Raw genomic sequence first — 13,108 nt, 5'->3', positions numbered from 1 at the left:
TCGGTTAAGCGTCCGACTTCAGCCAGGTCACGATCTCGCGGTCTGGGAGTTCGAGCCCCGCATCAGGCTCTGGGCTGATGGCTCAGAGCCTGGAGCCTGTTTCCGATTCTGTGTCTCCCTCTCTCTCTGCCCCTCCCCCGTTCGTGCTCTGTCTCTCTCTGTCCCAAAAATAAATAAACGTTGAAAAAAAAAAAATTAAAAAAAACAACAACTGTAATATCAAAACCTTAAACTGTGGCAAAAGTTAGGCTCCAAAATCTAACAAAGCATAGGGGTTTGTTCAAACTGTGTTCCAAAGGTTGACTTGTATATCTTTATTTAAAACTGAAGGTAAAAATAGTTGCCCCCAAATGAAGGTTCTCAGCCAGCCCCCACACACCAAAATATTCATTTAACTTAAACAACTAGCAAATCTAGGTATCAGGAACACAATTATGGGATGCCAGGAATAGAAGGGGAGTGCAAAGTCTTCCGTCTGCAAGCCAATGGAGGAAATCAGTACAGTCCAAAACACATGCTAGGAGGTGGCAGCAAAGAAGGGAGGACAAGAGAGAAACTACTGCCTTGCAAGGTTCAGCTAGTAAAAATCATCAGTCACTTTTCCTCAGGATTCGCACTGATCTGCCTGCTTTACTCACTTCTTATTTTTGATTATGTCCTGTTTCCCCCACTCTGGCTTATATAGTAAGGCCTGAAATCACAATTTACTTATAGGTTTTAATTAGCAAATTTACTATACTTTCCCATACTTGCCGCATTTTATATAAAGAACAAGTACTGCTTCTTATTAACCAAGAAAAGAACTGGTATTAACATTAAAATGTCTTTACACAGACAGCAAAAGCATGGAATGGGCAATATATTTTTAAAGTTAAAATCAATATATGAAATTATTCAAAAGAAAAAAAGTTATGCACATGTAGGTATTAAATCTTAACAGTATTTATAATAGTGAAAAATGAAAAGCAAGTCAAAAGTTCAATTTAATAAGTGAATATTATGGGTCATTAACTTAACAGAAGAGTTATAAATATAGAGACTATGTAGCAATATGGAAAAGATTATGATAGAATGCACAGTGGAAAAAAATAGAGAACTATATTACACTATGGTTATAATTACACATAAATATAAATGCAAAGACAGATTGCAAAATAGAAAAATAAAGTTATATTAGAATAACAGTATTACCTTTCTACTTAAGATATATATATATATATATATATATATATATATATATATATATATGTTTATGTTTATCTGAGCCACTTCTTAATCTTACAGTTTGAATGTACAGGTATGATAAATTCAAATCTTTCTATCTGCTAATGTAATTGTCCTGAGGAATTTTAATCACACCCTATTTATGTAATTACAGAAGATTATAAAAGTAAAACATTTAAAAATATTTCATACCAGATTTTTAACTCAGTTAAAATCCCGTAAATTTTGCTATATATTAGATTCTATTTAACAGACAGTACCTCTTTTTACTATTTAACATTTCCATAATAATTTTCAATAAACAGATTAAGAAAATGACTGCTATAGAAAGATGGAAGGAAGAGAGAATTCAGAGGATAAAAGTATTAAACTTTGCATATAGCTTTTATACTGTATCTTATTTCTTTATTTCAAATGATGAAATACTTCAATTTCTAATTTTTATGGATGACCCAAAGCAAGTGTAAAAAAGGAAAAAGATATAGAAAGAGGGCAGAATATTAAGATCTACTTAACATATCATTCTGCGTAATTTTCAAGCAAAAAAGGTACACCTCTCAGAAATTCTAACTGATGGGGCAGATCCTGATTACTGAGAATGAATACCAGTGTTATCAGTATAATATTTAGTATTAGTAGAAATGATAATAAATAGGACAATCATACTATGCATTTATGTTAACCCATAATTATTTTCCAACAATGTTCTCAGGTATCTATGTGGGAATGTCTATTATTAGAAATGGTTTAAAAGGCAATATTTGCACAGTTTTTCCAAAATAACTTTAATATATAAATTCTCTAAAACACTCATAGCTGTGCATATCACACACAGATTTTTAAGAAATATATAAGGAAATTCAGGGAGGGGTGTCTGGATGGCACAGTCGGTTAAGCATCTGACTCTTGATTTCAGCTCACGTCATGATCCCATGATTGGATTCAGGAGATCAAGGCCCACAGTCAAGCTCTGCGCAAATAGCGCTGAGACTATTCGGAATTCTCTCTCTCCCTCTCTCTCTGCCTCTCCCCAATTGACGCAGATGCATGTGCACACTCGCTCTCAAAATAAATAAACTTAAAAAAAAAAAAGGTAATTCAGGGAGAAACTCTAGAAAGCAGTTTAAAGTACCCTCACAAAATGAAAATTAGTCAAAGCACACATTTCAGGAAGAAGTAGTCATCTTTAAAGTGAAAAATTATGTGTAATTTTCCACATTTGCAACAATTATTGCACAAATGAAGTTGCCATCTAATTTGAAATTTTGAAAAACCAAAATAGAAAATAAAAGAACAAAAAAGAATAGAATACTATACTAATGTTGTTAGGAAGAGGATAGTAGCTTTGTTTTTATATGTCAAACTAATTAAAGAAACAAAAGAAATCACTCAAAGTGATTTGATAGGTTATTCTATTCTGTAAACATATCGCTGAATTTATGATATGTCTAATAAAGAGCCGTTTAAAAAGTTCGGGAATGACAAATGAGATTGGAGTAAGTGGAAGAAACCAACTAATAGTTTTACCCAGGAAACAAAATGACCTATTAAAAACTAAGTACTTTCAAATATATTTAATAAATGCAACAAATAGCAAAACTTTTTTAAAAGTTATTTTCTACAAAGTATGCAAACTATTGATTTCTTTTACTTGTGTTTTCTAAATGTTAAAAATAGATGTAGCATCAACATTCACAAAAGAAATTTAAGAATTGTATCTTACTAAGTCAGCGCCTGCTTGAAGTAAAACATCTGCAACATCCGTATGTCCATTTTCACAAGCATAGGTTAAGGCTGTGTCTCCTGTTGCTGTTGTAGCATGAACATTAGCACCTAGCAAGCAAAAAAACCAAACGTTTACTTCATAAACTGTAAAATTATATTAAATGGTTAAGTTTTATAATTTCGTGAAATTGATGAATTCAAAATATGAAAATATTAGAAAGTATTTTAAGTATCCTAATTTTTTTTTTAACATATTTTTTAATGTTTATTTTTGAGAGAGAGAGAGAGAGAGAGAGAGAGAACACAAGTGTGAGAGTGTGGGGGAGGGGCAGAATCTGAAACAGGCTCCAGGCTCAGAGCTGTCAGCACAGAGCCCCACGCAGGTCTCAAACTCAAGCTGTGAGATCATGACATGAGCCAAATTCAGAAGCTTAATTGAGCCACCCAGGCGCACCTTAATTTTCTTTTCAATCTGCTTTGTAAAAATGCCTTTGAGCATACAGAAAGGGACTAAATCAAATTATTTTAATATTAGTTTATGTGCTGCTGAAGCACATAAAGCAAATTATTTTAAAACACAGTAATTCCCCTATATGTCCCCAGTAAGATACACTCCAAGTGGAGGGGAGAGGAGAGAAGAGCTGAAAAACCAAAAAATATCAGTTTTCAGAAATCATATTGGTGGTAGTGTTGGTCTGTACTCTGAAATAGTTCTGTGGATATTACGGTAAAATCAAATGAGCAATCCTTTGGTGAGGAGTGAAATTTTGGCACGGTTGAAAGAAAACAAAGATCGAAGATTGTTGAGGTTAAGTAAAAACTCTATGGTTCTGAACTGCAGGCACTGACATGAACTGTTTAAGAGTTCAATTTATCCGTAAGAAAAATAAATATTTCCTAACTCTGACAAACCAAAAAGTCCTAGACATAATGACAGACCAAACAGAAACAGTCTCTAGCTTACAGTGTGGTCTCTGCTACATACCATTTCCTACAAAATGGAATTAGGGCTTTTTAGAAAAATGATTGGTACCAAGACTAGGGCAGAATCTGTACTGAGATGTGTCTGAAATACCTCGCCATAGCAGAAAGCAAGGAAACTATCAGAGACTATATAGCGAGGTCACATCAAAAGGATTTAGGACCTAAGCTTACTGACCAAAATTTATCAAATGGTCTCACCTTTCCACAGTTTTTGCTTCTAAAAGAATAAGGACTGTGATGCAGTACAATCCATCATATAAGGACTGTGATGCAGTACAACCCATCATATATGTTTAAACTCGAAAGTTCAAACGATGTTCAAACAAAAAACAAAAAACCACTTCATTGGTCACCACTGAAGGATGCTAGGGGATCACCTCATTATTTTGGAAACTGGTAAATAAAAGGGGGAAAGATTAAACTGCTGTTTTCATATGATTTATACCTAAGGGTAACCAGATAGGTGATGAAGGGAAGTTTCTCTTTATGGACATATTCCAGCTATTAAACAAGTAAGGAATAAAAGAAGTGAGAACATCACCACTTTGTAACTCCGAACGAATTAATGGATATAAGCAGTGATCATTTATGGCTAACAATATCACAAAAAGAGATAATCACACATTTACTACTGTCTGAAGAAAGTATACAAATACTACCTATGAAGTAGTCTAGTAAAACAAACAAACATGTCATACCCAAATTTTTTCTAGATCTAACTACTACTTTGAAGGAAACCCAAGAGACAGAAAAACAAGTAAAATAAAATCATGGAGATACAATTAGCAAAACCCATACTGTGGGAAGCCTAAAGGATTAACATTCCATTTCTTCAATCAAAACTTGCAAGGAAATAGAAAGATGGAAGAGAAGCCTGGAAGGGGAGCCCATAGACAAAAGAGACTTAAGAGACATACTGATCAACAGTTGTATAAATCTTACTTGAATCTTAATTCAAAAAAGCCATTAAACATACACACTCACATTTGTAAGAAAAATGTGAAACTGCTTAGACATTTAATGATACTAAGGAATTATTATTTAAAAATTTTAGGTAGGGGGTGCCTGGGTGGGGCTCAGTCGGTTAAGCTCAGGTCATGATCTCACCATCCTGGGAGGGAGCCAAGCTGGTGTCAGAGTCTGCATTGACAGCATAGAGGATACTTAGGATTCTTTCTCTTCCTTTCTCTCTGGCCCTCTGCTGCTTGTGTACATATTCTGTCTCTCTCTTAAAATAAATAAACTTAAAATAAAAATGAAAATAAAAATGTTTCTGTAAGTATATATGGTGACAGATGGTAGCTAGACTTAGTGTGGTAATCGTTTCACAATATATACAAATATCAACTCATTCGGTTGTATACTTGAAACTAATGTTATATATCAGTTATAGCTCAATAAAAAACAATATTATAAAAATAAATGGGAGATATGGAGAAAGTATAGATGAAATGAGATGGGCCATAAATTAAAAATTGGTAAAGCTGGGTGACAGGCTCTAAGGGTTCATTATACTATTTTCTGTGTTTGAAAAAATGCCATAACAAAAAAGTTATTAAAAAAAAAAGGTTCTTGAATTTTTTAAAATGGTATAGGCAATGTATTAAAATATCTGTTGGGTGTTTTTTTAGTGCTATACTCTAAAAAGAACTTCATGTAAGTTAAACACACTCTAATATGGAAAAATAATTTTTTTAAATAGTGATCATATAAAAAATTGATTCTCAAACCCTGAGATAGTTCTGGAAACTACATACTTCAAATTACCATAAGTAGCTAAATATGAGACTCCATGGTGGTACAATAGAAAAAACAATGTCAGGAGTTCTAAGTTTAAATATTGTCTGTCACTTATTAGGTTAGTTACCTTAGGGTAACATGATTGAGCACTGTTTCCATATCCATAAGAATGTGTTTAATATTTCTTACTATACCAGGACCAATGGTAATTAATAGAGATCACATGAGAACTAAGCAGAATGTCTGGTGTTCAATAACTTCTTAGTAAACATTTATGCCTTCTTTTAAAAGCCTCTCAAAACAGCAAGACTTTACTTAGAGGGACATGGGAAGACCATAGAAAGGTAACCACTGGTAAGGACTCCTACAGGGGACACAGACAGTTACTGAAAATGGTGGAGGTATAATGACTGATTAATGCATACAATAACTTCAGTGATTAATAACATTTGAGTGCAAGAAGAGTTCAGCTTTTAGGTATGATTGGTTTGTACTTTTGGTCAAAATCTAAACAATCATCTGACCCATTAACAACGCTAAGAAATTATTTCAGTAATAATTCAAAAAAAATTGCAGCTGAGCTGTAATGAAATTAATGTTAACAGTGAAAGGATGAATAAAGTAATAAGGATGAATAAAATTTTGCTATATATTTTATTTTCCTTTACATATTAATTTCTTTAATATATCAAGTTTTAAAGAATATATCAGACATGGATAAAAAAGAAAATTTTTCTAAAGAATATATAAAGGTATATATCTGTATCATTTTTTTTTCCTGGTATATTCTTATTTTGCTCTATAAACTACAAATATTTTGTTCAAAACTACTTATCTCTTACTAATGCTCAACAATGTATAAAACACAAATTTTTTTTATTTTTTATTAAAAAACTTATTTAAAGTTTATTCATTTTTGAGAGAGAGAGAGAGAGAGAGAGAGAGAGAGAGAGAGAGAGAGAGAAAGAGGCAGACACAGAACTTGAAGGAGGCTCCAGGCTTCACGTTTCAGCACAGAGCCCAAGGCGGGGCAAGAACCCATGGACCCCGAGATTATGACCTGAGCCAAAGTCAGATGCTCAACTGACTGAGCCACCCAGGCACCCCTAACCACAAATTATTTTAAAACTAAGTACTTCTGCCAAAAATTAAATTCCCACTAGTTCTTTTTTTTTTTTTTTCTTTTAAGAAGACTTAGAAATGTCAAGAAATCAATAGGCTTAAAAGTATCAAATTATAGGGGTGCCTGGGTAGTAGCTCAGTCGGTTCCGGACTTCAGCTCAGGTCATGATCTCAAGGTCTGTGAATGTGGGCTCTGTGCTGACAGCCTGGAGCCTGCTTCAGATTCTCTATCTCCCTCTCTCTCTGCCCCTCCCCCGCTCATGCTCTGTCTCTCTGTCTCTCAAAAATAAATAAAAACATTAAAAAACCCTTTTTTTTAAGTAGCAAATTGTAGTCAGTCACTTAAACATCTGACTTTAGCTCAGGTCATGATCTCAGGGTTCATGAGTTTGAGCCCAGCATCATGCTCTCTGCTATCAGCACAGAGCCTGCTTCGGATCCTCTGTCCTCCTCTCTCTGCCCCACCCCTACTTGGGCGCATGTGCACACGCTCTCCGTGTCTTTCAAAAATAAACATATTTTTTAAAAAGTATCAAATTATAACCTCTTATAATGTCCTCTCCACCTCCATCTCTCCAACAGAGACTTGAAGAAGCTAACTTTTCCCTTGCAGAAAGAAGCCTCAAACCATTCAATGGAAAGAGAAGGTCAATGAGAAGCCTATGGTCACTAAACAAACATTAATAACAATAAGAAAACGTTTTTAAAATGACATTTTGGGGGCACCTGGGTGGCTTAGTCGGTTAAGCATCTGACTTCAGCTCAGGTCATGATCTTGCAGTTCCTGAGGTTGAGCTCTATGCTAGGCTCTATGCTGACAGTTCAGAGCCTGGAGCTTGCTTCAGATTCTGTGTCTCCCTCTCTCTGCTCCTCCCTTCCCCCTCTCAAAAATAAATAAACATTGGGGCGCCTGGGTGGCTCAGTCGGTTAAGTGTCCGACTTCAGCTCAGGTCACGATCTCGCGGTCCGTGAGTTCAAGCCCCGCGTCGGGCTTTGGGCTGACAGCTCAGAGCCTGGAGCCTGCTTCGGATTCTGTGTCTCCCTCTCTCTCTGCCCCTCTCCCGTTCATGCTCTGTCTCTCTCTGTCTCAAAAATAAATAAACATTTAAAAATAAAATAAAATAAAATAAAATAAAATAAAATAAAATAAAATAAAATAAAATAAAATAAAATAACAAACATTAAAAATGCCTTTTTTCAGGGCACCTAGGTGGCTCAGTCAGTTATGCGTCTGACTACTGGTTTCGGCTCAGGTCATGATCTCTCAGTTCTTGAGAATGAGCCCGGTGTCGGGCTCTGTGCTGACAGTGCAAAGCCTCCTTCGGATTCCTTCTCTCCTCTCTCTGCCCCTCCTCCCATTTGTGCTCGCGTTCCCTCTCTCTCTCTCTCTCTCTCTCTCTCTTTCTCAAGATAAACAAACTTTAAAAATAATAATAATAATAAAAATGACATTTCAGAGGTTTAGGAGCCCAAGAAGAGCAATTCAATTGTGGAGCTGGCGTTCACCTTTTATAGATATAAAACAGTAAGTTTCATTGATAAAGTTACAAAAGCTATATAAAAAGCCTTTTTTTAAAAGGCACTTTTAAAGCCACATACCGGCAGCCAGTAAATATTTAACCAACTCGAGGTGTCCCTCCTGTGAAGCTTCCATTAGAGGTGTGGAGCAGCCAAGTTCTATATCAGCCCCGGCCTTAATCAAGAAGTCTGCAACTTCAGAAAATCCTCCACAGCAAGCCAAAGTCAGAGCAGTTTCTTGGGTTTCTTCCGTCTGGGCATTTATATTTGCTCCTGAGAAAAGCATAAAAGTTTGTAAAACTAGCGGCAAAAGACTTACAATAAAGATATTGCTCTAAACAGCGTTAATGATCTCTCCCAGCTTCTGGGATTCCTTTCAGGGCATGGAAAATTTACTTTATCATCAATGCAAAAAAATATGTTAGTAGTAGTAAACTTGACTGATGACACAAAACATCCAAAGGAAATAGACCTTTTAATTAAAGAAATAAAACTACTTTACCTTGTGCTAAGAGTAGTGCCACCATCTCTTCGTGTCCTTCCCGAGCAGCTTCCATCAAGGGAGTGTATCCTTCATCATTAACCTCTTCAAGATTTGCTCCCCTTTCAATAAGTAGAGCTGCCAATTCAACGTGTCCTCCACAGGCAGCTAGCGTCAACGGAGACTCGAATGAATCTGCAGGCATGTTCACTTGAGCACCACTATCCAAAAGCAAACGTGCTACCTCAACATGTCCATCCTGCAGATTTTCAGAAGTAAAACAAGAAGAAACGTTTTTGTTTGGTTGTTATTTTGAGTTTTTAAAATTGGAAGAACAGAAGAGATTGAGAAAAGTCAGAAAGGAAGAAAAGGAGATGCACCTTAGATACATATATACTATTATGCCCAGCTGAGAAGTGAGCTGACTTTATCAAAAACTCCATTTTCTTTCCCTTAGTTTTGAGCAAGCCCAAATATTGAAAAGAATCAGACTTATGACATATTTACAATTCTAAATAATTTCAAATTTCCACATTCATTGAAGTTCAAAAAACTGTTAAATCCATAGTCAAGAGTAATAGTACCTCAAACAATTATTGTTTATACAACCGCCAGGTAAAATATACCTATACCCTCAAACCTAGGTGTCATGTTGAAGCATAGAAACTTTGTTAGATCTGTTTAAAAAACAAAGACTTGGCAAAAAAATAACAATAAATTCTATGAAGTCATTACCACTAGGGATTATGTCACCAAGGAAAACCCCTGTGGTCTGATAGTAACCTATAATTTGCCTCAGCACTAGCTTGTTACAATGAGGCAAAGAATTTTACAAAGATAAAAAAAATCAGTATCGGGGCGCCTGTGTGGCTCAGTCGGTTAAGCGTCCGACTTCAGCTCAGGTCACGATCTCGCAGTCCGTGAGTTCAAGCCCCGCGTCGGGCTCTGTGCTGACTGCTCAGAGCCTGGAGCCTGTTTCGGATTCTGTGTCTCCCTCTCTCTCTGACCCTCCCCTGTTCATGCTCTGTCTCTCTCTGTCTCAAAAATAAACATTAAAAAAAAAAATTAAAAAAAAAATCAGTATCAATTCACTTGTAAGTAATATTACCATGGGTCCATCTGCACAGACAGTAACGCAATTAATAAGTCACTCTCATGGAGGGTATTCATTCTACCCTTCTATCACCATAAATATCCTTCTTTAGTTTCAAATTCTTTACTTCAAAATTTTATGTAGGCCTTAATTCTTATTGTGCCATATAAAGTCAAATGCTGTGTTGTTCTGTATTTCAAAAATGACGAAAATATTGCTAATGAAAGGCAAAGACTGGGTATAAAAACAAGGTTTTATAAGGTTAGGCAATTCTTTTATTAAAGAATTAATTAAAGAAACCTTAATTAGGTGTGCCTGAGTGGCTCAGTCGGTTAAGCATCCGACTTTGGCTCAGGTCATGATCACACGGTTCGGGAGTTCGAGCCCCATGTCAGGCTCTGGGCTGACCGCTCAGAGCCTGGAGCCTACTTCGGATTCTGTGTCTCCCTCTGTCTGCCCCTCCACTGCTTGCACTCTGGCTCTCTCATTATCTCAAAAATAAATAAACATTAAAAAATGTTTTTTAAATAATAAAAAATAAAGAAACCTTATTAAATGTTAGATTTCAGTATCCAACAAAAATTTCATTATATTTAACTAAATGACTAGCCCAGCTTTAATCACTGTTGACATGATGTCAAAAACAAATAACTTGGCATTAAAATTTCAGTTCTACTAAAACAAAAATAAAACTAAAATTCTATCTTTACTATTAAACACTAACCCTTCAAATATATGTAAAATCATGCACGCGCGTGCACACACACACACACACACACACATATTTTTTTTAATATGAAATTTATTGTCAAATTGGTTTCCATACAACACCCAGTGCTCATCGCAACAGGTGCCCTCCTCAGTGCCCACCACCCACTATATATATATATATATTTAAGGTAGGCTCCATGTCCTGCACAGAGCCCAACCAATGCTGGGATCAAATTCACTACTTTGATATCATAATCTGAGCTGAGATCAAGAGTCAGACACTTGACTGACTAGGCCAACCAGGTGCCCCTAAAATAAAATGTATTTTAACCAAATTACTGCATTAAGTTATTTGGCATTTGAAATACATTTCTAATTTAAAAGGAAAAAGAATTTATGAGTATTCACAGATCAGGGAACTACTGTTGTGCATAGCTCCTCTAGCTCCCAATAGTTTTGTGTGAATTTACTTCAATTTCTTCATTGACTCTGCTACTCTGCTGCCATATCTTGAGTACATATATTAAGAGAAAAATTACACTAAGCACTTTTTGCTTTAATAAACAATATTTATTTTGCCAAAGGAAAATATAAGAAGTAAAAACAGAATAATCCAATCTCAAAGGTCTAATATCATTATTAGAATTTTTTAAAATTATAAGACTTTAGGGGCGCCTGGGTGGCTCAGTCAGTTGAATGGCCAACTTCAGCTCAGGTCATGATCTTGCAGTCCGTGAGTTCGAGCCCCGCGTCAGGCTCTGTGCTGACAGCTTGGAGCCTGGAGCCTGCTTTGGATTCTGTGTCTCCCTCTCTCTAGCCCTCCCCCGTTTGTGCTCTTTCAAAAATGAATAAATGTTTAAAAAAATTAACAAAACATATAAGACTTATAGTCTTAACCATAGATCTGTAGCTGGTAATGCACTCATTCTCTTATAATAAACAACTGTAAAAATTGGGCAAAAGAGATAAAGCAACTGGAGGAATGAACCACACCCAGCCTAAGGCTAGGCACTAATAAAAGGCAGCGCATAAGTTGAACCCTACATTCACTACAGCTTTCTCTCTTTAGGCATCTCCCAAACCATGGTCTAAGGAAACTGAAAGCTAAACAAAGAGTGAAGATCTCTTTCAGCAAAGAAAACAAAGATGAGAATACAAGGCAGCCAAAACAGGACCTGGAGAGATGGGCAGGATACCTGAGGAAAAACAATACAGAGAAGAAGTCTCAAAAATCTATACAAAATTATCTTCTTCAGAAACGTGGGCAACTCCTGAGTTGAACACACTGAGGATGATACTCCAGGATGCCTAGTAGAGATTGGGTACTGAAAGGTTGGGGCTTTGGGAGTTCAGACTCAGGCAGAATAGAAAGATCATGGTGAATATACAGGATGTCATTTGAGATGGTACAGATCCATACTAAGGAATACCCAAAGATCAAGGAGGAAGGAACCAGAAATTTAAGAGAAAAGATGAATTAGGGGCACCTGGGTGGCTCAGTTGGTTAAGTGTCCGACTTCAGCCAGGTCATGATCTCGCAGTTCACTAGTTCAAAGCCCCACATTGGGCTCTCTGATGTCAGCACAGAACTTGCTTTGGGTCCTCTGTCCCCCTCTCTCTGCCCCTCCCCTGCTTGCATATGTCCCCCCTCCCCCTCTCTCAAAGATAAACGTAAAAAAAAAAAAAGAGTAAAGATGAATTTAATCCTCAATATGATTAGAGTGATCCATTGGTAATTTAACTGCCTGCTAGAACAAAATTTAACAGTTTAAAAAGAATGACAGGATAGGGGTACTTGGGTGTCTCAGTCGGTTGAGCATCGAACTCATGGTTTCGGCTCAGGTCGTGATCTCATGGGTTTGTGAGATTGAGACCCACATCAGTCTCCATGCTAAGTGCAGAACCTGTTTGAGATTTTCTCTCTCTCTCTTTCTGCCCCTCCCCAGCTTGCATGTGCACACGTGCAGTCTCTCAACATAAATTAACTCAAAAATATTGTTTTTTTGTTACAAGACAGGATAATCACGATCCATGAAAAGGAATAATCCACAGCATGTGACTTAAGCTAAAAATACTAGACATATTAAAAGGCAAGAAAATATAATTGTCAAGATATAAAATAAACAATAAAAATAGACCTAGAAGCAAATCAAATATAGATGATTTTTAAAAAGGGGCAATTAATGATAAATTAAAGAAAATAAAGGGGAGAAAACGAATAAAAAATAAATTGCAGGGGTGCCTGGATGACTCAGTCGGTTAAGTGTCCGGCTCTTGGTTTCAGCTCAGGTCATGATCTCACGCTTTTGTGAGTTTGAGCCCCACGTCAGGATCTGTGTTGGCAGCAGAAGCCTGCTTGGGATTCTCTCTCTCTTGATCTCTCTCTGCCCCTTCCCCACTTGTGCTGTCTCTCTCAAAATAAACTTTAAAAAAATAATAAATTTCAACAAAGAATCAGAATATAAGAACACCACATCAATAATAATTATTATATTTTTAAGTAAGCTTCA

The 13,108-nt window shown here is 36.2% G+C and overlaps 1 protein-coding gene across 5 annotated transcripts in view; it reads right to left on the bottom strand.

Annotated features, from left to right (window-relative positions):
- The window catches only part of LOC101093912 (ankyrin repeat and KH domain-containing protein 1), a 132,685-nt gene that overhangs the window by 64,380 nt on the left and 55,197 nt on the right, over positions 1 to 13,108 (bottom strand). For 4 of the 5 annotated variants that reach the window (XM_006927658.3, XM_045059953.1, XM_006927659.3 and 1 more), the window contains exons 8-10: positions 8,816 to 9,053; positions 8,395 to 8,586; positions 2,948 to 3,057 (exon numbers count right to left, since the gene is read on the bottom strand). In XM_006927658.3, the coding sequence (XP_006927720.1) occupies positions 2,948 to 3,057; positions 8,395 to 8,586; positions 8,816 to 9,053 (540 nt within the window). The remainder of the gene's footprint in view (positions 1 to 2,947; positions 3,058 to 8,394; positions 8,587 to 8,815; positions 9,054 to 13,108) is intronic. The other variant, XM_003980833.5, reaches the window with a different exon arrangement.

The sequence above is a fragment of the Felis catus genome, chromosome A1 (genome assembly GCF_018350175.1).
Source record: "Felis catus isolate Fca126 chromosome A1, F.catus_Fca126_mat1.0, whole genome shotgun sequence".
Taxonomy (NCBI): domain Eukaryota; kingdom Metazoa; phylum Chordata; class Mammalia; order Carnivora; family Felidae; genus Felis; species Felis catus.
Note: the sequence above shows the minus strand (reverse complement) of the source record. Positions and strands in the feature narration are given on the sequence as shown.